General features: G+C 38.0%; 2 protein-coding genes across 4 annotated transcripts; one reads left to right on the top strand and one right to left on the bottom strand.

The window, feature by feature from the left end:
- The first annotated feature begins 1935 nt into the window (after positions 1-1935).
- LOC119778317 (palmitoyltransferase ZDHHC23-A-like) lies at positions 1936-16353 on the top strand. Its single transcript, XM_038277492.1, has 9 exons — positions 1936-2069; positions 3039-3653; positions 5918-6085; positions 6292-6545; positions 15427-15562; positions 15631-15710; positions 15780-15893; positions 15965-16066; positions 16161-16353. Exons 1-9 carry the CDS (start codon positions 1951-1953, stop codon positions 16178-16180), a joined length of 1608 nt encoding a protein of 535 aa, XP_038133420.1. The 5' UTR covers positions 1936-1950; the 3' UTR covers positions 16181-16353.
- On the bottom strand, positions 16345-27125 carry LOC119778300 (zinc finger X-chromosomal protein). Of its 3 annotated transcripts, none has more exons than XM_038277474.1 (8): positions 26816-27125; positions 22865-22961; positions 22674-22739; positions 22431-22559; positions 22010-22159; positions 21786-21914; positions 21529-21672; positions 16345-18916 (listed from the first exon to the last, which is right to left on the bottom strand). In XM_038277474.1, the coding sequence occupies exons 2-8, from the start codon at positions 22929-22931 to the stop codon at positions 17616-17618; spliced, it is 1986 nt and encodes a 661-aa protein (XP_038133402.1). In that variant the 5' UTR covers positions 22932-22961; positions 26816-27125; the 3' UTR covers positions 16345-17615. The 3 variants fall into 3 exon arrangements, with proteins under 3 accessions (XP_038133402.1, XP_038133408.1, XP_038133394.1); XM_038277480.1 differs by having other exon boundaries at positions 22431-22538; XM_038277466.1 differs by having other exon boundaries at positions 22431-22739; positions 26816-27122.
- Between the last annotated feature and the right edge of the window lie 99 nt (positions 27126-27224).

The following is a 27224-nucleotide window of genomic DNA, read 5'->3' as shown; positions in this document are numbered from 1 at the left end:
TCCTCTATGGGAATCTAAGCAATGAAAAGCATTTCCCTGCACTGACAGGCTGCAGCTGCAGCCCAACCAGCGATGTAAAATACCAGTTTCCTTTTTTTTCCCAACACAAATGACTGATGAGCTACTAGGCTGCTCTGTTCATCCTTCCCGTCAGTCACTCACAGGAGCTCGATGACAAGAGGTCATGTTGCTCATTTTTTCTCTTCATCCTCATTCATCTCCTTAGGACTGCTTAACTTTCACTTGGAATAAGAGAATCTAACTTTTTTAGGTGGTATTTTATCACAAACAAAAGGTAAGTCAAAAAGAAACCCATGATTTTACTTTGCAAATGTGTTCTTCATCCTTTTAAAACTTTTAGTATATAATTCAGCGGATGCTGATTTTTATTATAGTTAAATGCACAATTATTCAAAAACTGTCCTTTTTTAAAATTATGTTTCATGTAGATCTGGGTAAGAAATGTAAATTCATTTAAAACATCTGTCTAACGTCTCTGATCTCAGAGCGTTATGGGCTTGGGTTTACTGACCCAGATAGTTAGTCCCTTCAGATTCATTGGCCTTGTTTTAACAAATTACATTAGACCCTCTGGGATGTAAAAGCAATCAGAATTATAGTCATTTCTTTTTTCAAACAAAAAGTACATATGTATGAAAAAGCATGTTTTAAATATTCTGGTGGGAGCCTGTATTGCATTCAATCTGTACAATCCTTTAATTTTTCACTGTCGTCTGCACATGTTTATCATAAATCATCAACTTTTTATTATGTAAAGGAAAGTGGTGTAAATGTGATGAATTCTTGTCTCTGCTCTTTCACAAGGCAACACCCAAAATTAGATTAGCAGCTGTTATCTCAACATGACATCTTAACATTTACCCTGCAGCTCAAATTAAGGAAAAACTAGCAGTTTTTGGTCCGATTTAAAAGGCTAATTTGAGGAGCATACATACCTTTATGAGGATTAAGCCATGTATCACAAAGGTATTCAGATCCCCACTTAATCACAGAAATGTAACTGTGGTTTTTTTTTTTGCAATTGTACAACAATATTTTGCCTAATTTTAAGTAACATGAAAGTGGTGGCATCGTTTTCACAGTTTCTTAACAAATAAAATCTGAAAAGTGTTCCATGCAGGTATTCTGTAGAAGTGTTTTTTGCTGCTGTTACAGCTGCTATTCTACCGATGTATGGTTTTGCACATTTAGAGACATTTTGCATTTTTTTTCTTTGCAAGATACAGAAAAAGCATGGAGGACAAAAACATTTCAATTCTTACCACTGATTCTCCTTTCATCATATGTCTGAACTTTGACTAGGCCACCAATAAATATGATCAGATCTAAAGTGTTCTAATGTAGCACTGGCTAACTGTAGCATTCAGCTACATCTTACAATCAACTCTGCCCAAATACCTGAACCTTGCTGAAAAGACAGAGAATGATGAGGTAGTTTTCCACTTCATCTTGCAGACTTCCATGTTTGCAAACCGTTTTCTTTTTTGACTCTTCTGACAGCAGTGCCTTCTCCTTCATTTAGTATATACCTTATTTTATCCCTGTATCAAAACAAGAGCATAATTTTGATGTTTTTTATTTTTATTTTATCTTAATCTTTGAATTCTAAGACATTTTGCAAATGTTTGTGAATACGGGCCTGTACTACCTAATACTACTTGAGCGGTGGCGCTCCTCCAAAGTTACAATAGACCCATTTTGCTGTTTCCCTGTTTAATGCTGTTCATAATCAATCTGTCAGTTTAATATTGTACGATAATTCTGAATTCAGTCGCTACACTTTGGAGATATCTATGTGTTAGAAATATTTTTTTAAACATGTTTTTTTTTTTTACTATTTAGCTAACAGACATGTTGCATATCTATCCTTCTATTTTCTTTTAAAGTTGTGGTGGCTCAAAACGTTAGTGGCATATTTAGCAGGTCACTATGATATGGGAGAAGCTGAAGCCTCCAGAGCCAGACGATCGTATGTGTTGCTGCGAATGTGATATCAACCAGTGCAGGTGTTGCTGTGACTGTGAAGACCTGGATGAAGCTTTCAGTAGGTATGAGCACTGTGATGAAACTGCTACAATGATACAGAAATCTGTGAGACTGTAACAGAAAGCTGAAAAAAATGTAGGAAGAAAATGTTTGCTTATTGGAAGCAATCCTTCAACGTGAGCCACTTAAACAGGCGACAGAGTCCATTGATTATCCACAACTTGCTGTATGTAAACTAGAAAATAATAGAATAACTATGAAAAGACATAACTAATAACCCAAACTAAGTAAACGTAGGAAAACAATCAAAACTAGACTTATAAAAACTTTATTGTCATTTAGTATACAAAGAATGCATAAAAAAAAAATTTTGATAGACACAGCTTTTCGGCATTGAATGAGCAGTTTAGCACTGAAATGAACATTTCAATGTATAAAGAGCAGCAGTGATCAAAATGTGAAAAGTGTAGGAGAGACATGGTGCAAAAGGCATTAATGTAGAAGGTTCAGAGCAGTGCAAAAGAATAAACAAATAGATATTGTGCCAAATTAAACCCTTAAACATGACATTACTATAAAATTTTTCGACATTTAAAACGTCTCTAAGTATTTTTTGGAAGATATGTAGCCTAAAATGATTTAATTCTTTCTTTTAAATTTGTTTCTGAGAAGAAAGGCTGAACAGTTAGTCTAAACTATCAGCACTGCTAAATTGAATCTAAAGATAAAACTTTTTAAATCTTTTTTTCACTAACTGATACTACTTGTTCGTCCTCTTTTCTGAGAGCTTTAAAGATTTAAATATGTTAAAAACACATATCAAATTTAATGTGAATTTGCATTTATGCTAAGGGTTTGAACACAAAGGAATGTTATATTAGAAATCAAGTTAATAGTGACACAAATGCCAGTAATTAGCCTCAAAAAGTTTGCAGCACAAGAGTTTCACAATTCAGCTGAGATAAACTGCTACTGCACAATGTCTGATGGTATATTTTTTCTGTTATGACTCATGTCCCTGCTGTCCATAGCTGGCTGAAGGAGAAACCACCTTCTTGTGGGATCCAGTGTCCTGCCTTTGGGACCATGATGGACAACATGAAGATCTCCATGATCCCAGCTCTGCTTCTACTGCCTCTCCTGCTGAAAGCTGCAGCTCTTCACTACCTGCTGGGCATTATCATCCTGACGGCTCTGCCAGGCCTGGTGCTGTCTTACTACTATGCCACGCACCGAAGGAAAAGGCGCACCCTCTTCTTCCTCACCCTTGCACTGTACTCTCTGGCCTACATGTATTACCTCTTCATCACAGAGATCTTACCCCGTGGAGATGTAAGCCCACTGCAGACGTTTGCTGTGACCACTGGGATGATTCTCACCATAGTGTCCCTTATTCACACTAAGAGAGGTCCGGGATTTGTCACTGCCTCACTGCATGAAGCAAACCATCAGCAGATGGATGCGGAGAATGAGTTAACCAATTCTGATGGATGTATTCAGTCAGCAGACTCAGAAAAGACAAGAAAACATCCAAATTCAACAAAATGGACCTTGTGTCCTGTGTGCAAAATAATGCGACCCCCGCGTGCTGGACACTGCAGAACCTGTGGATTATGTGTTCAACGTCTGGACCACCACTGTGTCTGGTGGGTCTTAGTTATAATGGTTTAGATCCGTTTTCTTGCTGATCTTCCCAAATAAGATGCTGGATCTAGTGAATGCTAGTGCCCAGGCTGCATACCTGCAGAAAAAAAAGGCTCACTTTTTCACACTTGGATATGTTACAGAATTATCAGAAGATGTGTGAGTTATCTGCTAGCAATACTGCATTTGGCATTTTAATGTTATTTAAAATACAGATTGAAAAAAAAAACGTTTATTTGTTCAGTAATGCAAAGATGCAAGTTGCTTAGAATCCTGGTGAGAAAATAACTCAAGCTTATCTAAATTAGATAGAAGTTAACACTGTTCAGATTAGAGATAAATATGATTTGCCACTTTAGAAACATTTTATTTGATTGAAAATGTATATGGAGAGTAACTCAAAGTGGAAAGAACACAGAAATTTTTAAATGTGACATAATTAGTACTCCTCCTTCCTAACCTTTCACAACAGGACCAACCTATATATCAACCAGCTTTGGGGCTGGGCAATATAGTTTAAAAATTAAATCTAAGCCTTTCTCACACCAGATTAGATTTGTATCTTTGAATGTCTTTTTGTTTTATAAAAATAAATTACAAATACATAAATGGCTTTTAAAAACTTAGTGCATCTAAATCATTTTCTCTTGTTGACTATAATTCAAAGTACAACTAAATGCAAGTTGTGAAACATGGTTATAAAACACGTTAATAAACCTCCCTCCCCAGTCCTCTTTCACAACCAGATGTTTGATCTAAATTTAGCTCCATCCATCTCCTGATCAACTTTGCCTGCTTCTCTATCCTTGCAGAGCAGTGGTTATCCTACAGCATGATGCTCATACACCCTTTTATTAGAAATGTATTAAATTTATAGATGAATTGAGCAGTTTTTAAGTCACACAAATCTTTACATTTTGGGACTTTATACTTTTGAGGATTTGGCTGATGTGGTCAACCTTCTTAGCTTTGGTGAGGGTGCAGGCAGCAGAATTCGGAATCAGCTGCAGCTACATGATCCATTCTTCAGGGAGGCCTGTGAATATACCATCAATTAATTATACTAATTATGAACTCTTTAAGTAGTTTTTCAAGGTCCTGTTGAGACGTAAGACCTTTATTCTTAGAAATGTTCTGTGGGTGACAGGAGGATGACTTTTTTACTGATATTATGAATCTTTAAAGGTTCAGGTCTGAATCCATCACCACACCGATTTAGAGCCTGACTGACTGGAATTTGGTCTGGAATATTAGTGATAACTTTTAAATGCTTTTTATTTGGTGCAAAAAATATTTCTTCAGTTTTATTTTGCTTCAACTAAATAAAATATTGGCACATTTGTGCATTTAGAATTTTTTATTCAATTATTTACCAAGTGCCTGAAAAGGTCAAAAGTCACATGGTCACATCGTACAGCTGTGTGTCGTCTGCATAGTTATGGTAACTTGTGTTGTTCTTTATTAAGATCTAAGTCAGGGGGAGCATGTAGATATTAAATAAAAGTCTGCTTGGCCTACATGAAAAATGAAACACTTTAATAGAAACCCAACTCTATTAGAGTTTTTTCAACACTTATGCTGTCTGAAGGCGGTGGGGAAGAAGCTGTTTTAGAATTTGCTGGACCTGCATTGAATCCTGCAAAGCCTCTTCCCATGGGGCAGCAAGTAGAACAGTCCATGGTGGGGGTGTGAGGGGTCATTGATGATGTTATGGGATTGGGGCACGCAGCGCCGGGATGAAGTGTCTTTTATGGAGGGAAGAGGACACTGACTAGAGTACTCTCTTATATTAAAAACAAAAACAAATCCTTTTTTTCATGACAATCTTCTATAAGGGTCAGATTAATGGTCTGCATTCCTAATACTTTTCTTAGCAGACAACCTTCCTGATCTGTGGGTCTCTGAAGCTGCTTCTGAGTTACTTTGGGCAAACATCTGACACCTTGACAAATTAATAGCATTTATACTGAGATTTTGAGATTGAGTAACAAACTCTTGGATTGGGTTTATTAATCAAGGGCTTTAAATTAAATCGGTTGCTCTTAGTTCATATGGGGACAGAATTGAATTGAAATTGATGCCACACTTTTCTTTATTGAAGCACTTTGAAAACGATGGATTATTTTAGCTTTTAATTATTCACTAAGTTAGGTAAATCAAAGCTTCTGACTGTAACATGAGAAAATGTGAAATAAAATTTTAGATGCATTTTTCTCTCCATCAACTGACTCGTCTGCCGTCTGTGTTGCATGTTGAGATGCTGCAGGATAAACAGCTGCGTGGGACAAGCAAATCACCGCAGCTTCCTGCAGACCCTCTGTGTGTTTGTGCTGACTGCCGTGTACGGGATCAGTGTGGTGCTCCGCAGCCTCTGTCCTCGTCAGTATCTGATGACGGCCCTCTTCTACTGCCCCGGCGTCTACAGCCAGCCCAGGTGCTGCAGCCCTTTTAAAAACTGTCTGCAGGAGAATATCGACAAACTTGAAATATTAATGTTTTATCAAGAAAAAGATGCATTTGGAGCAGAAGTCTACTCTGCGATTGACTTTTAAGTTTTTAACATCTTTTATTTTATTTTTTTTATAAGCAGTGTGTGTTATATGACATGTAGTGATGTGTTTGCTCCATGTGTGTTTACAGCACGGCCCTTTGCTTCACCTGCTGTTGGTACAGCAGCATTATCACTGTTGGATTGATCTACCTTCTGGTAGCTCAGGTTGTGAACATCAGCTTCAATGTGACTGGGCGCGAGGCTCAGCTGGCTGTGAGGAACAAAAAGGGCCAAAGCCGTCTGTGGGGACTCGTCATCGACACTGGGGAGTATTCACGTGGTTTCTATCAAAACTGGGTTGAGTTCCTCACCATGACAGATTCTTTTATGTCATTTCACTCCAGTCCCACAGACTTAGTCTAGTTAGTCTTTCTTTCTAACAAATTTCACATCAGCTCTTCACTGGACCTTGAGCCCACTGCTGTGGCATATGAACCTGACAACAGTTTTAGTAAAAAAAAAAAAAAAGCTTGCAGTGGAAATGTAAAGGTTCTTTTCTTTTAAAGAAAAAAAAAAGCACAGATTGATGCATGTTTTAGAGTTAGAACTTGCTGCACAATTATTTTCCTCATGATTGCCATTCAGTTTAATACAATTTTGTTAATCCTAAGGGGAATCTATGATAGCTGTAGGTAGGAGGGATTTTCTGTATCAGTCTGTGTTGCACCGGATCTGGAGAAGCCTCTGACTGAACACACTCTATTATTGTTTATGTAACAATCTTCTCAGATGGTTTTCCTTAGATCGGAAACCTTGAACACTTTGACTGTATCATCTGATTGAATCATCTCAGTAAAGTGCCTCCAGGTGACATTTTGTGAATTGGAGCTTTAAAAATAAACTGAATTCAATAGAAGAAATAATATAAAGGTGAATTTATAGGAATTCTTGAAAAGGTACAAGTCCTATTATTTAACATTTACACCATTCAATTATTTAATGAAGCTCTCAGTTAATAAAAATACCCTTTAGTAGTAAATGGGGCCAACCATATATAAAGAGAGAGAGTAGAGTGTATGAATAATGATTCCTTTCTGCATTATTTAACATCCATTTTCCTTTTGATCCAGAATTTTGCCTCATGCTTCCATCCATCCTTTCTCTTTTTAACCTTTTTGATTTCTTGTCAAAACAGTTTATTAATAACTTATTTGCTCGATAGATATTTCCCCTTAATTTACCAATGAGTTCATCATTTATTGTCTCTTCCACTTACCTCAGCAGATATGAAAAAGACTGAATAGTCTGTCCTCTGCTGCCCTCCTCAGGCCACTCTTGTTCTTCCAATAAAAATTCTCAGGAACTGTCCTACAGCAAGGAACAGTGTATCACCAAAGTAAATACACCCCTCACATTCCTGCAGGTACTTAAGTTTATCTTTTCATGGGGCAACACTGAATACGCATCACTTTAAAACAAAGAGAAATAGTCTTTGTGCAGCTTATACAAAAGTCTAAATGTATAGTTCCTCAAAACAACAAAGAAATTTGGCCATTAATAGCCGAAACCCTGGAAACAAAAGTGAGTACACCCCATGGTGAAAGCTCCAAATGTGTCCATATTTTGTGTAACCAACGAGTTTACCCGAGCTTCCATCACCTTTACCTGCAGTCTCTTCAGGAAAGCAGTGGTTATCCTAGAGATGTGTTTGGGGTCATGCTAGAACACTGCTCAGCGGCCCACTTTCTGAAGGGAGGGGATGCTGCTCTGCTTCAGTATTTCATAGTACATGTTTGAGTTCATGTTTCTCTCAATGAAATGTAACACCCCAACACCTGCTGCACTCATGCAGTCCCAGACCATCACATTCCCACCACCATGCTCGACTGTAGGCATGATACACTTATCTTTGAACTCCTCACCTGGTTGTTGCAACACATGCTTGAGACCACCTTAACCAAACATAATCTTGATTTTATGAGATTTTAGGACATAGTTCCAGTAATCCATTTGCTGACATCAGGACATGTTTACAAGCTTTCTTGCGTACAGATTTCAGAAGAGGCTTCCTTTTGTGGTGACAGCCATACAGACCAATTTTATGAAGTGTGCGGTATATAGTCTGAGCACTGACAAGCATAACCCTCACCTATTCAATCTCTGCAACATTGCAACCAGTGATCCTGAACCTATCAAAGACAGCATTTAATCTTGGCCCCGGTGCTCCAGCTTCAGGGTGTTGGCAATATAGCACAGCCATCTCGTGCAACAATTCCTCTTTAAAGTTCATTGCCACATTGGAACTGCTAGTGACCAATATGCGAAAGTGGGAGAGCTGTACTAGAAAACTGAACACACCTGCTACCTATGCATGACACATTAACTAGTCACATGAAATGTTAAAAAGAAAAGGACAAGTAGTGCCCAGTTTGACATTCAGGGGTGTAGTTTCTTCAGGGTTTACTGACTTTTGTTGCTAGTGGTTTGGATATAAATAGCTGTTTATTGCATTCATTCGAGGAAACAATGCATTTGTACTCTTATTTAAGCTGCACACACACTAGTTTCCTTTGCTATCAAGTGACATTTCTTTTCCCATAAAAAGATTTACTTCAGTATCTGCAGAAATGTGAAGGGTGGAATAACTTTTATGATACAGTGTACATACAAAAGCTGTAAGCAATTTTCTATTGAAAACATAATTCATGTAGACCTTATAAACAGACACATACTAACCGTTTTTTTCTAAGTGCCTGACACTAAATCAGACTAGACTTATGCTGCTTTTTGGTCTTTAAATCAAGAGGAACAAACTTGCTAAATGCAAAATAACAACTAAGTGAGCATTATAATTCCACAAGCTTACATGCTATTCCATTAAAAGTTTTGAGGAAACCAAATATGGTTGTGCAGTAATATAGCATGCGCTTTATGTTCTTTTCATTAGGCTTGACAACAAGAGTAGCATCCATTTGTCCAACTCCATGATGGTGGAGGGATGAGGGCAACAGGTCCAATAGGGCAATGTGAATGCTGCCTGAGCACAGACCATAAGAATGAACCCAGAGCTTGTTGCCATGAACTGGTTTTAAAAACTGGGAAGGAAAGACAGGATGGCCCTTCTAAATTCCCTTGACAAAGAAAATGTATTTCTCATTTTCTCCAAAAGCAACCGCTTCTGTTCACGACAGTAAATGCTGTTTTGAGACAGTCTGTTGCAGCTGCAAGGTTTTGCAAGGGTCAGCTTTCATAACTACAGTTACATAACTTTTTGTTTTTGGCACAATCTCTAATTATTTTGCTTTTTATATTGCACAGCACACATGTTTAAACTGGTAAGGCACACATGCGCAAAGACTCTGAATTCCTGTTGTTTGTTGTGCATTCATAGCCCTGGAACAAAATCCTGGAAAAAAAAGTCTTTCATTTTTTTGGACACAGAAGTAACATAAGATGACTTAAGAATGTTTCCAATTTTCCTAATTCATATGGATGAAATAGCCTTTTGTGTTTATTTTTTTTTTATGTTTTATCATTTGATTGATCGTCTGTGCCTTCTAATATGATTATGTCTAAACTTGATATTCCTAGAAAGGTCGACGCCTTCTGTGAGTTCTCAGTGGCCTGATCTCTATGTTTTTGCAGCTACTTGTTTTTAACTGCCCTGAAAATATCTTCAGTGAAATGCAGCTGTTTGGTAATTAAGGGTCTTCTAGATTTCTTTTGTTATTATTTATTTATTTTTTTTGCAAAGCAGCCATTTCTCTAAATTTCCATTAAAACCTTCTAATTTATTTGATATATTAGTATTGTGTAAAAGACAATCTGAGGCTTCCCTCTAGCCTTTTGAGTATTTGCAATAATTGCTACTGCTACTTCACAGATGGTTGCATCGGTGAAACATAGCCTATTTTATTTTTTTGCATTTATAGCTACATTGTTTTTTTTTCTTCCACTTCATAAATCAATTCCCATTGATTCAATCTTTAACAATCTAATTCTATAGAAAAAAATGAAAAAAATAAACCACATCTTCATCTTTAAGATATGCATTTACTTTAAACTCATGACTATAGTTAACAGGTGGTGTATTATTATTATTATTATTATTATTATTATTATTATTATTGTTGTTGTTTTTTTTTCAAATAATGCTGCTTTTGATTTAAATGCCTGATGCCTGTAGGATCTTTGGAATAAAATCATCAAATCCTATTTGGGTTGTTTTTTGTGAGTTAATACCAATGTAAATTAGTATTAAATCAGATTTGAAAATTAAATTGTAAGGACTTTGTATCTTGACAGACTTTTTGATTACTGCAATCATCATATTGCCATCCAATTAAATGGTTAGAAATTGTATGAAGATAAAGCTGGTGATTTGCACCCCAAAAGAAAGCTATTCTTGCAGCTCAGTCTCCTCTCTTCGCTTTTCAATTGTTGTGGACTAGTTTGTTGACCTGTCCTCCTCTTGTTGATGAAAGTGCTTACATAGCCTCTGCTGCCGTCGTCTGTGCAATATGTTAGGGTTTTTTTTCTGTGTTTTTTGCTCCTCTGTCTTTGGTTCATGGTTTCAGCATAGGGTCGCCCACTGACATGTACCACCCACAAACTCTTTCTTTCGTTTTAAAAAGAAAAGGAAAGTGATGGCTGATTTCCAATCACATGTAAGGCCACCTTTTGCTGCAGAGAAAAATGTTGGTTCTTTTGGACCATGTCTCTCTGAGACTGACACATCTAGAGATTTAAATTTTTCTCATATTCCAAGAAAAAGTTTGGTTAGATTGGATTAAATGTGTCCCTGAACATTCATTCATTCATTCATTCATTCATTCATTCATTCATTCATTCATTCATTCAAGTCTTACCAGATAATTCAGGTTGAATTTAGGTCTAAGCTCTAACTGGGTCACTCGGACACGTAAATAAGCTTGAACAGAAACCAGACTCTGGGATCTCTGGCTGAACGTTTAAGTTCATGGTCTTGGTGGAAGGTAGACCTCCTCACCAATCTGAAGTATTATACAGCCTTTTACAGGTTTTCCTCCAGGACTGCCCTTCATATAGCTTTATCTTTGCCGTTTGTCTTAGGAAATGCTTCCAGACAGCATGATGATGTTCAAAGTGCTAGGTAGTTTTTGTTTTTTTCCTGACACATATTGATGCATATAATTCTAGTATCAGAGTCGAGAATTTATTTATCGACAAAAAGGTATTAAATTTTTCTTGCACTTCACTTTGCAATATGACACTTTGTGCAAAAAATAAAAAACAACAATCCCAAGAAAGTGCAGAGATTTTAGTTTTACATTACATAAAGTTGAACACCTCACAGAGTATTAACACACTTGCAAGGCATCCTGTTTGATTGGACTGTATAAGAATGAATTTAAATGGTTGGAGCAGAATTTAATCCATATACATGGACATGAATTAAACTTCTTTATTCTTTTTTGCAGAACAATGATAATATATTTTCTGTGATTTAAGGCTGTATGAATAAACTTATCTGTGCAAAGAAAAAACTGAAAGTGTTGTTTTGTGCAAAGCCAAAGCCATGTAAACAGCTCAATAATTTTTCATGGTTTTGTTTACTTAGTCTTATGAAGTGTATTTTAAATGTAGAAAAAGTGTGCTGTAAACCTTTTCGTTCATGCAGACACATTTCAATGTTCCTGCTTACAATGAAATCAACATTGGTGGCTTTTTGGCCACAGCCCTTTTCTTCTCCTTACATCCTTTAAACACTCAAAAAAAAATTTTCTTAAACATTTTTGGTTTCTGTAATGAAACTGTTATAAATAATGATTTAGTATGGATCAATTTCCTTTATATATATATATATATATATATATATATATATATATATATATATATATATATATATATATATATATATATATATATATATATATATATATATATATATATATATATATATATATACACTCACCGGCCACTTTATTAGGTACACCTGTCCAACTGCTCGTTAACACTTAATTTCTAAGCAGCCAATCACATGGCGGCAACTCAGTGCATTTAAGCATGTAGACATGGTCAAGACAATCTCTTGCAGTTTAAACCGAGCATCAGTATGGGGAAGAAAGGTGATTTGAGTGACTTTGGTGGACTTTTGGCATGATTGTTGGTGCCCGAAGGGCTGGTCTGAGTATTTCAGAAACTGCTGATCTACTGGGATTTTCACGCACAACCATCTCTAGGGTTTACAGAGAATGGTCCGAAAAAGAAAAAACATCCAGTGAGCGGCAGTTCTGTGGGCGGAAATGCCTTGTTGATGCCAGAGGTCAGAGGAGAATGGCCAGACTGGTTCGAGCTGATAGAAGGGCAACAGTGACTCAAATAACCACCCGTTACAACCAAGGTGGGCAGAAGAGCATCTCTGAACGCACAGTACGTCGAACTTTGAGGCAGATGGGCTACAGCAGCAGAAGACCACACCGGGTGCCACTCCTTTCAGCTAAGAACAGGAAACTGAGGCTACAATTTGCACAAGCTCATCGAAATTGGACAATAGAAGATTGGAAAAACGTTGCCTGGTCTGATGAGTCTCGATTTCTGCTGCGACATTCGGATGGTAGGGTCAGAATTTGGCGTCTACAACATGAAAGCATGGATCCATCCTGCCTTGTATCAACGGTTCAGGCTGGTGGTGGTGGTCTCATGTTGTGGGGAATATTTTCTTGGCACTCTTTGGGCCCCTTGGTACCAATTGAGCATCGTTGCAACGCCACAGCCTACCTGAGTATTGTTGCTGACCATGTCCATCCCTTTATGACCACAATGTACCCAACTTCTGATGGCTACTTTCAGCAGGATAATGCGACATGTCATAAAGCTGGAATCATCTCAGACTGGTTTCTTGAACATGACAATGAGTTCACTGTACTCCAATGGCCTCCACAGTCACCAGATCTCAATCCAATAGAGCGTCTTTGGGATGTGGTGGAACGGGAGATTTGCATCATGGATGTGCAGCCGACAAATCTGCGGCAACTGTGTGATGCCATCATGTCAATATGGACCAAACTCCCTGAGGAATGCTTCCAGCACCTTGTTGAATCTATGCCACGAAGAATTGAGGCAGTTCTGAAGGCAACCCGTTACTAGCATGGGGTACCTAATAAAGTGGCCGGTGAGTGTATATATATATATAAAAAATTGATATAAATTGCTTTAAGAATCTTTGTCTGTTTATTATTCAAATGAATAGTGAAGTCATCTTTTACTGGATTTTAAACCCAAAAATAAACATTAAAGTTCCTCAACTGTCCACCTCAGCTCAGCACAAGTTGAGGCATCATTAGGAATCAGTTTGCATGAGCAGGTTTGTTTGTCTGCCTCACAACTGCTGACAGACGAGTTTGATTCAATAGTCCCAGCCAGAGAAAGCACTGGAGGACAGGCTTGTTTACCAATCCTGGGTGGGGGTTTTTTTCCTTCCTTTTTTGACACATAACTCAACTAAATAATACTTCTACAGTTTAACTGAGGGTAAATGAACATGTTGGTGCTTGTCTACCCCATAACCCCCTACAGCTATGTCCTAACCTTGGGGTTGTGAATCTGTACATGTGTTTGCCTGAAGCTTCACGTGTTTGAACCCAGCCCAGGGTGTGTGCATGTGTGTGTGGATGATGGAGATGAAAAGGTACACCCCCCCCCCCCTCTGCTATATAAGCAATCATCAGGCAGATTGTTCAACATCAGCCCTGCAGACCTTCATCCAGCCTCCAGGAATCATACCATCTCTTCAGCAGCCATGAGTCCACTGCTCGTCCTGCTGGGAGCCGCGCTCTGCGCCCTGACGATGTCCAGTGAAGTAGTGCCTCAGGCAGACTTCAACTTACAGGGGGTGAGAGACGTTACACTATCAACTATTTTTATACAGATTATCAATACAGAATGTTTTATAAAAACTCTCTAAAGGTGTTACTGCAAAGATCTGCAGGTTGATCTTCTGTATTATGTATATGTAATAGTAATATTTTAGATTTCTTTTGGAATTAATCAGTTTTATATTCTTTTCTCTCTTTTTTTACTCAAGACATAATAATAATAAAAAAAATTATTCTGAAAGTACTTCATACAATTATCAGCCAGGAAACTTATGACATTTTTTTTTCTTTTATCAAAAATCAGATCAAAGCTTCCAAATATTCTATGCATCAATGAATGTTTGAAAGCACAAAGTTCCCAAAAATAAAAGAAAAACACATTATTCAGTGTTTACTTCTGTGTTATTGATTGATTCAAGCACAGATTTATGACATTTATAACTAATTTAACATTTAGTTAATAAAATGATCTTTTTCTTATTATAAGTTCATGGAGGGGGGGGGGGGCACTGAAACTATTCCAGTCAGTGTTATTGGTCGAAATGAATTTGTGATTGTTACCCAGTTCAGTGTTAGGGGTAAATTAACAAACTGGACTGATGATTAAAAATATATATATAATTTGATGTCATTCTGCACTGCAGAACAAGACACATGAAATAAAAAAAAAAAGTAATTACGTAGGCTTTAATGCAATGCCTTAAATTTTAATAACTGGTATTCAAAGTAGGTTGTAAACATTTTAGAATAAATATAGATATGATTTAACTTCTAAATATATATATAAATATAAAAATATTGCATTTAAATATAACGATTATAGATTAATAATCCCATTGATAATGGAATATGTATAAATTATGTCAAATTCACATATATGTGTTTCCCTAATGCTCCTTTTTTTATGGAACATTTAAATAATTTTAAACTTCTCTGAACATTTTTTTATTCAACATTAATTAAATAATTATTCTATCGTCTATCTGGCACAGCTGAAGCAGAACTTTATATATAGTTTAAAAACTTTAAATACACCTTATGGTTAAATGTTATTTAGAAAAAGGTCATTATTTGTATTAACTGACACATTTATGAATAATTAATACATATAAAACATACATAGTATTCAATTTATTACACTGTCATTAGACAGTAAGTTTCATTCATAAAAATCTCAAAGTGTATTCTGCCTAATTTGTTATTCAGAAACACCAATGCACTTTGGGGGCTCCCAGCTGGCCCCTGGGGGCTTTAGGAATTACCTTTATTTTATGTCTTAGGCCAACTCTGTTTAGGGGTAATATTAATGGAGAACCCAAAAAATTCAACCTAGTGATGCACAAAAGCAATTGACCACTGTCTAAAGGCAAAAAAAAACATCTTAAGGTTATTTAATATCCTGCTTTTACCGTTTGTCTCCATAGATAGCAGGGAAGTGGTACCTTATCGGATTTGCAACCAACGCCCAGTGGTTCGTGAAACGCAAAGCTACAATGAAAATGGGCACTGCCATGCTAAACCCAACTGCAGAGGGAGACTTGGATATTTCATACGCCAGTCTCAGGTAAGTGTGAGTGAACAGAGAGCTGAATTTAGAAAGTAAAAGATGATTAAGTTTTAATTTCTTTGCAGCTCTGATGGTTCTTGCTGGAGAAAGAACAGCCTGGCCAAGAAGACAGACACGCCTGGGAGGTTTACATACACTTGTCAGCGTAAGTGCAATGTGCACGCCAATGTAACATGGTATGAACAGCCCCATATTAACCTATTGTTGGTTTCAGGTTGGGGGAGTGAGAACGACATGCGTGTGGTGGATGTCAACTATGAACAGTATGCACTGATCTACACCACAAAAAAGAAGGCGGGAGAGCTCACCACTGTCACCAAACTTTACGGTACAGTTTTGATTCTATAGCCACATTTCATGTTCCTTTTAGCAGCAGATTAATCTATTCTGCAAATCCAGGCCGTGAAGAGGAAGTTGGAGCTGAGGTGATGGAGAAATTCAGACAGCTGTCCTTGGAGGCCGGCGCTCTGCCTGAAAACATTGTTTTCCTTCCTAAACAACGTAGGTTTACATAACTGAAGGTTCTTTTTTTTGTTCCCAAAATATTAAAGCCATGGAAAAAACTAATTAACCTCATCTACTTTGCATTCTTCAGCCGAGTGCCCAGCTGCCTAATTTTCCTTCTCCGCTCATCATGTCAGAGATGCAAACTGCAGATCGTCAGCATTACTGTGGAAAGATTCATCCAGCATATCTACTTGCATAAAAATCTTCAACCACGCCGCTTTTCCATTTACCTTTGCACAAACTTTGAACTCTGCTGGCAAAATAAAACAACATTTAAAATACTTTGTTTTATTATCATTTTTTAACAAATACGCAGACGTACATCCATAACAACACAGTTCGGATTTCCTTTTCATCAAGTGTTTACATCTACACGCTTTGTACAGGTCTGTATACAAAACAATAATTTACGTCCCATAGAAGTCTAGTTACACTTAACTATACAACGAGTTGTAAGTGAAATAAATATAAAAACAGAAATGATCACAGGTGTTGAAAGATCTTGAAAAGCCATAATATGCGTACACCACCAGCATCTGAAATTTGCATCTAGAAAGAGATACATTTTCCCCTTTTCTACTAGCAAAAGTAGATCTGATGGTAGAGAACAGTTCAGTCCATAGTTCCATGTTCTGAAGCACCACATGTAGGATTCCCAACATTTAGACATTTCACTCAAATCATCTTTAAAAATATCTGCTTTCTCTCCTTTGTGAGAATTCATGGATTCGAAAAACAGTAATTTTGGGCTTCTCCAATAGATGCAAACAATTACAGACAAACAGAAATATCAGACATAAAGTAAAGCATTGATTGCACATCAATTTATGTGAATATGAGAGCAAACAAATCGCTTCCATACTGTGTCCACTTCTTTTACAGGTAAATGTTAAGATTGTGAGGGACTCCTGAAGCCCAGAATGATTTTTTTTTCTATTATTTGACGCCCTTCTGTTTTTTGTTACCACAACAAAAGCATTATGTTACATATTGGCGGGTTTAAAGCACCAGAAGGCAACAAAAAAAGGAGATTTTCTAAGTCTTCCTTCTCTTTCCCCCAAACAAACAAACTCAATTTCACAAGTGCTACTTAGTACATGTGGCAAACCAAATCTCTGTGGTGTTCAATGCATATTTTAACACAAACATTTTGAAAAAATTACACTTTGATTTTAAGACAAATAATGCGGACCGACTTTAACTGAGAACTGATTGCGACTTGCCAAATCCAAAAAGAAGTTTTACAAAGAGACAAACTGCCATGCACAGAGTCACCAGCAGGGGACATGCAGTTAAAAAGTGCAAGTCTATGAAGAAGGGAGGGAGGGAGGGAGCCAACAATGTCAGAGACTTAATGGTATGTACATGGGGATACATCTGCTAAGAAACAAGAGGATTAGAACGAGCTAAAAACAACAGATTGGACTAAAGTAGAGTAAAACCACCAGACTGTTTCTGACACTGTGAAAGGACTCGGTTGGGTGATGTAGGGTTTTTTTTTATGTTGGTCATTGTTCTGGCACAGTATTTGGCTCCGTTAGAGTCACTCTGCCTGCACCACGTCCTTGTGGTGACGCATGATATGCTGGTTCTTTTCCGAAGGCCGTCGGAAACCTTTGGAACAGATCTCGCAGCGGTGAGGGTAGTCCTTTGTGTGAATGGAGATCACGTGGCGCTTAAAACCAGAAGCATCCCCGGTGCTGTAGTCGCAGTACTGGCACTGGTATATTCTTTTCTCTTTTTGTCCTTTGCCGATAACAACAGTCACACTGCTGGCTAGGCTGGCTGCACTGACCCTGACAGGCGGGCCGGAGCCGCCCGACCCACTAGGTGCAGACTTTTTAGGTGCCACAACGGGAGTTTGCACCTCTGTCCTTTTAACTTCACTCTTTTCAGGTGAGGCCTGCTGCTCTTTTGTGTGGACAGATAAAATGTGGCGGCTGAGAACGAAGGGGTCTGCGATTTTGAAGTTGCAGTGTCGGCACTGGTGGAGTTTCTTAGTGCGGTGAGAGACAGAGTGTTTCTTTAGTTCAGATGGCCGATGGAAGCCCTTCCCGCACACAGCACATTTATGCGGATAGTCCTTGGTATGAACAGATATGATATGACGTTTCAGGTCGCTGGAGTTAGAGCTTTTGTGATCACAGTGGGCACAATGGTGGGTCTTATTCTCCTCGTGAGTCAGTCCGTGCTGCATCAACTCCTCCTCCTCTGCAAACGTCTGGAAACAGCGCTCACACTTGTACGGCATCTCTTTGCTATGCTTAGTCTTGATGTGTGTTTTAAGATTAGACGAATCGGCTGACTTGTAGTCGCAGTACATACAGGAGTAAGGCTTCTCACCAGTGTGCGTGCGCATGTGTTTCTTCAGCTCCGAAGGATGCCGAAAACCCTTCCCACACTCCACACAGATGTGAGGGAAACTTTTGCTGTGGACGGCCAACAAGTGTCGATTGAGCAGACCCTGCTCCGCAGTTTCATAGTCACAGAACTTGCACTTGTGCATCTTAGTGGGTGGAGGAGGCGGCTGGGCTTTGGGCTCCCTGTGGTGGTGCTGCAGCCTGTGTGAGAACAGAGCCCCCTGCTGGTGGAACTCCTTACCACACAATTCACACTCGAAGGGAGCTTTGCTGCTCAGTGCATGAACCTCCATGTGATTGTGGAGGCTGGCCTTCTTGTTGGTGGTGAAGTCACAGTCTGTACACTGGTACTTTTTACGGGTCAGGACATCCTGGTGGTGATTCTTAGTGTGTCGCTTCAGGAAACCCCTCGACTTGAACTTCTTACCACAAAGCATGCAGGGATAAACTGTCAGCGGCTGGCCGTACGGACCGATGATGATGGCTGGAAAGAAAAACAAAAAAACATTGTCATTTTCTTCTTTAGTTAAGTCCCAACAAAAAAAAAAAAAAACTTTTTTTTTTGCTGGGTCAATTACCTAATTTCCAATAAATTGAAATAGATTTCATGTTTATATTGTCACAGTTCTAAAGATAAAGGAGCCAAAACGTTGCAGGTAAATGTATATTTAGTTGTTTGCAAATCTTTCTTTTTTTAACCTCTTAACATCCACCTCATTTTGGGAAATTCTTGCCTATTTTGCATACCCAAATGGAAAAGCAATTAACTTAGGACATGTAAGCCCAAATTACATGTGTGATACATTATTTGAAACCCAACCCCTTTTAGTTTCTGAATATATACATAAAAATTGGGTCAGTTAAACACCCAAGCTGCATCAAGCTCAAGCTGCATCAGTTCAAACAAGACTTTTTTTTTCTTCTCAAAAATAATGTCTGTTTTGAACAGCAGTTGTAAAGACATGCTTGCTTGTTGCGGCTGCTTTGTAATGTTTACATTTTGACATGCTGCTATATCTGTATTAAATGTTATTTGGTGCTCGCCATTTTCATAACTTTTCATGAATAGTGGAGAATCTAAGCTTTCCAACGATATCTAAGATGTCTCTAATGTTAAACATTTTATCAGTGTAATTTTCATGCATTCTGAGTTATGTGTAAGCGCTTTAAAACGGTGGGTTTTTAGAGGTTAAATATATGCACAGTAAATGAATAGTGAAGGAGCATTTATTGAAACTGTGATACCTGTTGCATACATTGATAAAGGCTGCAGCTATCAATTTTAGTAATTAATCAACCCTAGCTTTTAATTTCTTTCATTTAAAAGGACACACATTAAATAGTGCACATTTTAAATGCATTGCAAACCTTAAAACACTATTTGCAGAACAAGTAAATTTAATCAATCTATTAGGGATGGGCAATATATCATGATGTTTTTTAAGCTAAGATTAAAAAAAAAAGTTAATGTTTGTATCAAGATGGCCCATTTTACAACCTTTATGAATACTGGTGGGTTATTTTTCAGGCATTTCCAACATGATCTCATGTTTAGCTACAGTTGTTTGTTAGAAAACATTCTAGTGAGAGACTTGGGACAAACCTTTAGGTCATAGGTGTGTTATTTAATTACCTTCTTAGCAAGCAGCCAAGTTCTGCAAAGTCCTGATTCAGATGTGTTAATATCTGAAAGGTGCGGGCCACCAGCCCTAAAGGACTGCAGTTTTACACCCCTGGATTAAACGTTAAGGCGTGAACACACCGGCTGCGTGCGATTTTTTTTTTTTTATCTCTGACCAGATTTTTCTTCTATGTCACACTGACTGCGTACAGAGAGGTTTCGACTAGGCAGGGTGGGCACATGTGCACAGATATTTTTCCCTTCTGTCTCAGCTATACATCAATTAAAACAATTTCCCACATTTGACTTGGACGGATTATGAAAGTTATAAAAAATAAAATAAAAACCACCGGCACAGCTATAAAGCAAAGCCCCACTTAATGAGTCTGTGCAGCATGTCAGAACAGATCAGATACAGAATACAAAAAACAAATCCTATATTAAAAACATAATGAGATCTAGGTCTAAAGAAAAGAAGAAAAAAAAAAGACAGCAAGAAACACTGTGGGGCTGTTTATATGTTTACTGAGGCAGACAGCTGATTCTCAGAGAGATAGCTGAATGTTTTTCTTTTTTTCATAAAAAGGAGAGAGATACACCGTGCTTACCTGATCTGTCTCCCCCTTGTTAAGTTGTTTTTTTATGAGGCTCAAAGAGGATTACTATTTTACTCTATGGGTTTTTTTCTCCTCTCGCTTTTTTTTTTTTTTTAAGGCGAGTGATAAATTGTGCTTTCTGTTCCTCATTTTTTCCAAGGCTCAAAGAGGATCCCTATCAGTTTTCTGTTCTCCTGAACTCCTATCATTGGTATTCTTTTTAATGCTGGATTGTTTATGCACGAGTCTCCAAACTGACTCTTTCCCCATGTGATTAACAGACTCAATTTAGCATTTTCCCCCAAAGCCAGTGTGTTTTACTTTATAACCATGTCTCATTTCCTGTCAGGCCCATTAAATTGCTGCTGAATTACTGCGTAGTCTGACTGAAATAGACCTGGGGTCTATCTCAGTCGGACCTACTGGGCCCCCTTGCATCAAATCGTGTCGGGTGGGATCATTCCCAGTGGCTTCCACTGAGCCACGACCTTGTCCGACAGGATTTTCTGTTGGATCGGACGCAAAATCGGATTCGGTGTGTTCTGACCTTAAAGCACGTTTCCACAGGAATATAGAGTAGTGGGAGTGATCTTCTCTGAAGAGAAACGGGGATAGAGAGTCGGGGGGAATGCCTCTTTTCCAAATGTGATCTCACAAAAATGGTAAGAAAAAAAAATTCCAAAAAACAAAAAAAACAGGCAGGCTACTTTTACTCAACATGTAAGCATTTTGAGTTAGGCAAATTATTTCAATTCCTAATTTCACTAAATGTCCACAAGTTTAAAAGGCAACATAAGGACATAAAAAAAAAAAAATAAATAATAATAATCAGGGTGTGCTAGAGATATTATCCTCTTCCGGATGCTTTTTTTTTTATACCTGTCTGGACCTGCCGATGTTCTGATCGTCTCTTATTCTTGGTGCGTTGCCTATTGATTTCATCGACCCCGTCTGATTCATCGATGTGTAGCAGCGCACTGGCTGCACCGTTTCGGTTTTCACAGCCCTCGCTGTCCTCTATACCTTAAAGACACACAAAACATAGTTGTTGTTTTTTTTGCCAAATCAAAAAAGCAAAGGTTATTGTTCTTAATACGCCATTTAGATTTCAAGCTAACTGGATCCAGCAAACTCACCATGGTTTCCTTGATTGTGGTGCGAATCCCCGACAGACATGTAAACCATCTTCTCTCTGAGAGTTTGGCCCGTAGATTCTGTTAGTGCAACGCTCTCTGCATCTCCATCACTGATGTCAACCGATTCTCCTGTAAAGGGAAATATTTTCATTATAAGTTATAATATTTAGATTTTTAAGAAAACACCAACAAGGAAAAAAAAAAGAAAAAAGCTTGACTCATACCCATGTCGTCCTCTCCTGAATCAGCCTTGAAGATGTACACTTTAATCACCTCTTGTCCGTCTTCATCCTTCTCCACCTCCTGATCCTCCACAGCTCCTTCCACAGTTACCTCTGTTCCATCCTCAGACACCATTTTCCCAGCTTCATCCACTAGTTACATAATGAATACAAAATAGATGAATGAATATCAAACTTTAAAAATAGTGAACCATTTATTTTATTCCTTCCCATCAAAGGTCCAAAAAATGTGAAATATATAGCTCAATATGATAACCTTATTTTTTTGTTTAATGTTTGATTTTAACTGATTTGTTAATTAGTAAAAAAATAAAAGAAACTACACTGGGAGTAATCGGATCTGAACATCAAAGAAGGCTGAAACACTATAACTATTAAATGCAAAGCAGAGAAGTAAACGTACAGGATATCATTAGATAGTCTCCACAGCCATCTTGGTCATCCTCCTGCTGCTCTGGGTCCAGACCATCTTCCGGGATGTCTCCCATGGCAACGCCTTCCTCTTCGCCCTCTAGAGCCATCACACAGGTTTCTACAGCAACATCTTCATCTTCATGCACATACTCAGAAACCACATCTTCAACTGCATCCTGGATGACTAGCTCCTCTGGGGCAAACCTGTGAACTGCCATGCCTTCACCCTCACCTTCTGACACCAACACAGTCTCTTGAAGCTCCACAACAAACTCCTGCCCACCGGCACCACCGTCATCTGGAAGAAGACAACCAGTTAGCAGGAGATCTACTTTAACATCCGGAAAAAAAGACTACAACAAAATAAACAATCATTAAAACATTATTCAAATCAAAAACTGCGAAACAAGCTTGTCCACTGACCCGATCCGTGTATTATTATTTTAGGCTCTTCAGCATGTATTGCAAGCCCGGTGACATCCTCATCCATTGTCCTCGTACTGCATTTGTTACTGAGGAGCTAAAAGCGAAACAAAAGGAGGTTAGATTTTAGCATGACAAAAATGTTTGGCTGAAAAAAACCAAAAACAAATTACCCGACAGTATCAGAAATTCTTTAAAAAAAATTTCACAACATCCTTTTTGAATACAAATGATTTATTCAAGCAGTACTGAATCCAATTTCCCCGGTTTAACAGGAGTTGTTCTGATTTGAAATGTCTACTGGCATGATGTTTTCACTTGCTAAAGCATTTGCGCATCAGGCAGAGCTCTGCTTAGACGCTGCAATGCCAAAAGTCGGTCCTTAAAGGAAGCCGTCCTGCAGGTTTTAGAGGTTTCGCTGCTTCAGCACAGCTGATTTCATTGATGGCTGATCAACAGGCTTTCGTTGAACTGCAATCATCAGAATCAGCTGTGCTAAAGCAGGGAAACCTTTAAAACCTGCAGGAGAGCGGCCCCCGAGGACTGACTTTGGGCCTGCATGCTCTATGGGGTCAGGGCCCCCTTGAATATAACAATAGGAAAACCCTGGTAATATTTCACAAAAATTATATGAGCTATCATGATCGTTATCCCCCAGAGGAGATATTATGAAGCAAGATTAGTGTTTCATTGAAGTAACGCATTTTGCATTTAAAGGGCTTGATTTAAAAAAAACGACAAAAAAAAAATCAACTAAAGTTTTAAAATCCACTAGAGATGTTTTGTGTTTTATTTCAAAGACTAAATATGCTGAAAAGAAGATAGAAACATATTGGTGAAATAAGTTTTGACATGGCAAAAGTTTACCTCACTTTTTCTTTCTTTACATCGCAGGTTTTAAAGAGGAGGTACCATAGCCTATACAAGCTGTTATGATAAAGTAATATTCAAATGGTTGAAAATGTGTAATTGAGATTTTCTACTCTTTTGACATATTAAAGGTTTCTTAAAAATTTGGATGACATCTGGATGGAAACATGGCTAATGATTGTCAACATATGGAAGATGATTCACTCCTGAATTTGTCTGTTTCTAAAAAAATGTACTCTGTCAACTATTGGGAAATTGTTCATCTGTCGGACAAGTATGTTTCTACATAAGGCCCCACACCAGATAAAAATACCACCGTGCAACCGACTGTCGTCAAAAAAATAAAACAACTCTACCAAATCCACTGATATGAATAAGGTAAATCTCTACCCCTTTTCTTTTTGCTTTTTAACGTCTATATGGATGAGAACTGAATGCATTGTAGTAAAAAAACAAAACAAAAGCAGACTTTAGTTTTGCTGCTTACATGCAATAAATGTCAAAAAAGGATTTAAGATTTTTATATTAAGAAAACCTTTCACTGCCATTTCTAACAGTATATGATATTTTAGCAACAGATTACATTCACACACCTGGTGTTGCATGTATTGGAATGCAACCTATAAAAAAGTTGTAAAACCTAAAATCATGGGTAAATTCAAAATTCTATTTTTTAATCATGCTCAGTAAATTGAGTTTTGTATTATTTCTCAGCTCAACAAAAAGACAAAAAAGAACGGCCGTTTCTAAAGATTACCAAGCTGTTACACCGTCTGGACACGATCAGATTTAGGAGATCCAGGCACTAATGGGCAGAAAAAAAGCTACCCCGTCCTAAATACTATTATTGGAAAACAGCCCATGAGAGAAAACCAAATATTGCATCAGAGTTCTTTGTGATTTTAATATAAAAGGAAAAGGAAATTGCTGAAAAGCAAATGAAAACCCTAATCAATGATAAATATTACAGCATAAAATCTTCAGAAAAATTAAACAAAATTAGACATAAAACATGAGAGCTAAGCTGGTACATAAAGGATAAGTGGCAACACCTGGAAAGAGTCTGTAACTGAGCAGTTAATCGCTTTAAAACACAAGAGGCCTGATCTGTAGAAAGTTTGATCATCTTAAAAGGGTAGAAACACATTGGCTCACACAAAGCAGATCTTCAGATGCAGGTCAAAATCATTTGGGTTTGCGATTCAGCAAATGGGTGCAACCCTTTTTGTGGCTTCATCTATATGGAAAATCCAATTTGGAAAATCACCAGGAAAGTCAGGTGCAAACTGACACGCAAAAATATCTGTGGTCAATGTTGCCACAAAGAAGGCATTGGTGCATTGACAGGATGGAGAGTTGAGTTGTGATCATGTAAACATATTTGGACTGTCAGAAATAACAGCAGCACAATAAAATGACAGCAGACAATATTTAGACTATTTGACAAAAACAAAACAAAAAAGATTTTCACATAAAAAGAAAATGAAATATAATTATTTTCATTTTATTCTAATACTTTTGTTCATAACACTTACAGATAGCCTACTTGTATAAAGTGCTCTATAAATATTTAGTATTATAATATTTTTTTGTCATGATCTCCATCTGCACCGCTAAGAATTTAAATTTCTCAACTGCCTGTATTCACTCAATCTGATCATTGTAATCGTCCAGAACCAAACTGATTTGCTCCTCCTAATATTTGCATAGCAACTTATTCGTACTGAAGATAAAACTCATGTATTGCTCATGTTGCTTTCCAATATATTTTTATATATATTTGAACTTTGTTTCATTGCAACTAACCATCGTTGTTTAAGAAAAAACAGTTAACTACTAAAGTTTTAAGAGAACAAACATTGGTGATCTTGATTTCTATTTATCAAGCCAAACTTTATATTTAATATAGTATTTTTTTAAACGATTTTGAAAAAAGGCTGTAAACTTGACACTAGCATTGCTAAGAGTAAAGAAATTCCAATAAACAGAAAAAGTGGCTTTAATACAGACATGTCTCATTTGCAAAGGTGAGATCCTGAACTAAACAAAACGATCACTTCATTTCCTAAAGTAAATTTGACTAAGATGACCCTTAAACCCAGAAGTGTAATAATATTATTCACTGGGGAGAATATAAGATTAAACAAATTTACAGAGTCACAATAAAAAAATAATAATAGAAAGCACAGAGATGTAAACAACAACAAAAAAAAGGTGAAGCTGAGGTGCCAATTTCCTCTGAATGTACCATCCCCCACCTCTAGGTGGGCAGAAAAGATGACAACGCTATGAGGATGATAACAACAGGACATCACTCTGATTTTCAAATACATAAACATCTATTAAATCTATTACACGACCCATTAGGTTCACTTTCTTGGTCTTGTATACGAGTCTAAGTCAACACAAAGCCATCTGAGATCAACCATGTCCAGCTGACCGCTAGGGCAACACCAAGCTGATTTCAAATGCAAATTCCGATTGTCAAAAAACAAATTTCTGATTTATAAAAGGTTGATTGCAATAACACAAAAGTATAATATAAGCAACGAACAGAAGTCAGACCAAGTGCTTTGTTTGCAATTGTATTCATGCAGAGATATACAGCTAGCTAGCTAGCGGAGTGCTAAACACCTTTTCCAAGACCACCGATCACACAAGCGTCCGCCATTTTGTTAGCCTTCTGCTTGACAGAAAGCTAACTTTAACGTTAATTAAATTGCTCTTTAACGTAGAGGCCGTATTAAATAAAACCACATTTGGGTCAATGTAACTCCATTGCGACTCAGTTAGTTAACGTTCAACAACAAAAAAATAGAAAGCGGTGAGAAAGACACGGTTAACTTTCGGTTTAATGGCTAACTAGCGTCCCTGCTAACAACATAGGCCTCCTTTATCAATCACGGCCTCAATTAGGCCCGGGCCTGAAAAGAAAAGGCCCACCCCCAAGCGGCCTCGCTGTTACATCCAATCATTTAATAAGAAAACGAAATGGAAACAAGTACAAACAGCCATATACGCAATCCGGTAAAGACACAGCCGCGATAAGAGGCGCCCCGGGAGCACAAAAAAGCTGCGTACCAGATTTATGCTGCAGGGATGGCCTCTATCCGGTCCCCGGCTTCCCAGGCCGCCTGGTTCCCCCAGACTCGGGCAGGATTCAGTCGGGAATTTAGTGTGATTTGGGCGGGCCGGGAACGAGCAGAGAAGGAGGGGTGAGGGGGTTGTTTCTGGAACACCGCTGAAAAGCGAAGCAGGACGTCTGGAGCCAGACAGTGTCCTGCTACAGCCCCCCGCTTCTCCAGCTCCGAGGCCGCCGTCAGCACGACACGTCACAGCCCGAGAGCGGCAGGAAAATGCGGAAGAGTTGAGGTGGAAATCACCCGAAAGCTACCAAAAAGGCCACGATGAGAGGATGTCTGTTTGCTGGATTGTGGCAAAACTTCAGCGTGGTCTTTCTTTAGTACAAACTCAAAAGCTTGTGCAGCTT

The sequence above is a fragment of the Cyprinodon tularosa genome, unplaced genomic scaffold, assembly GCF_016077235.1.
Source record: "Cyprinodon tularosa strain WSP-4 unplaced genomic scaffold, ASM1607723v1 ctg101, whole genome shotgun sequence".
In the NCBI taxonomy this organism is placed as follows: Eukaryota; Metazoa; Chordata; class Actinopteri; order Cyprinodontiformes; family Cyprinodontidae; genus Cyprinodon; species Cyprinodon tularosa.
The sequence above is the reverse complement of the archived record's forward strand: the minus strand, read 5'-3'. Positions and strand labels throughout refer to the sequence as shown.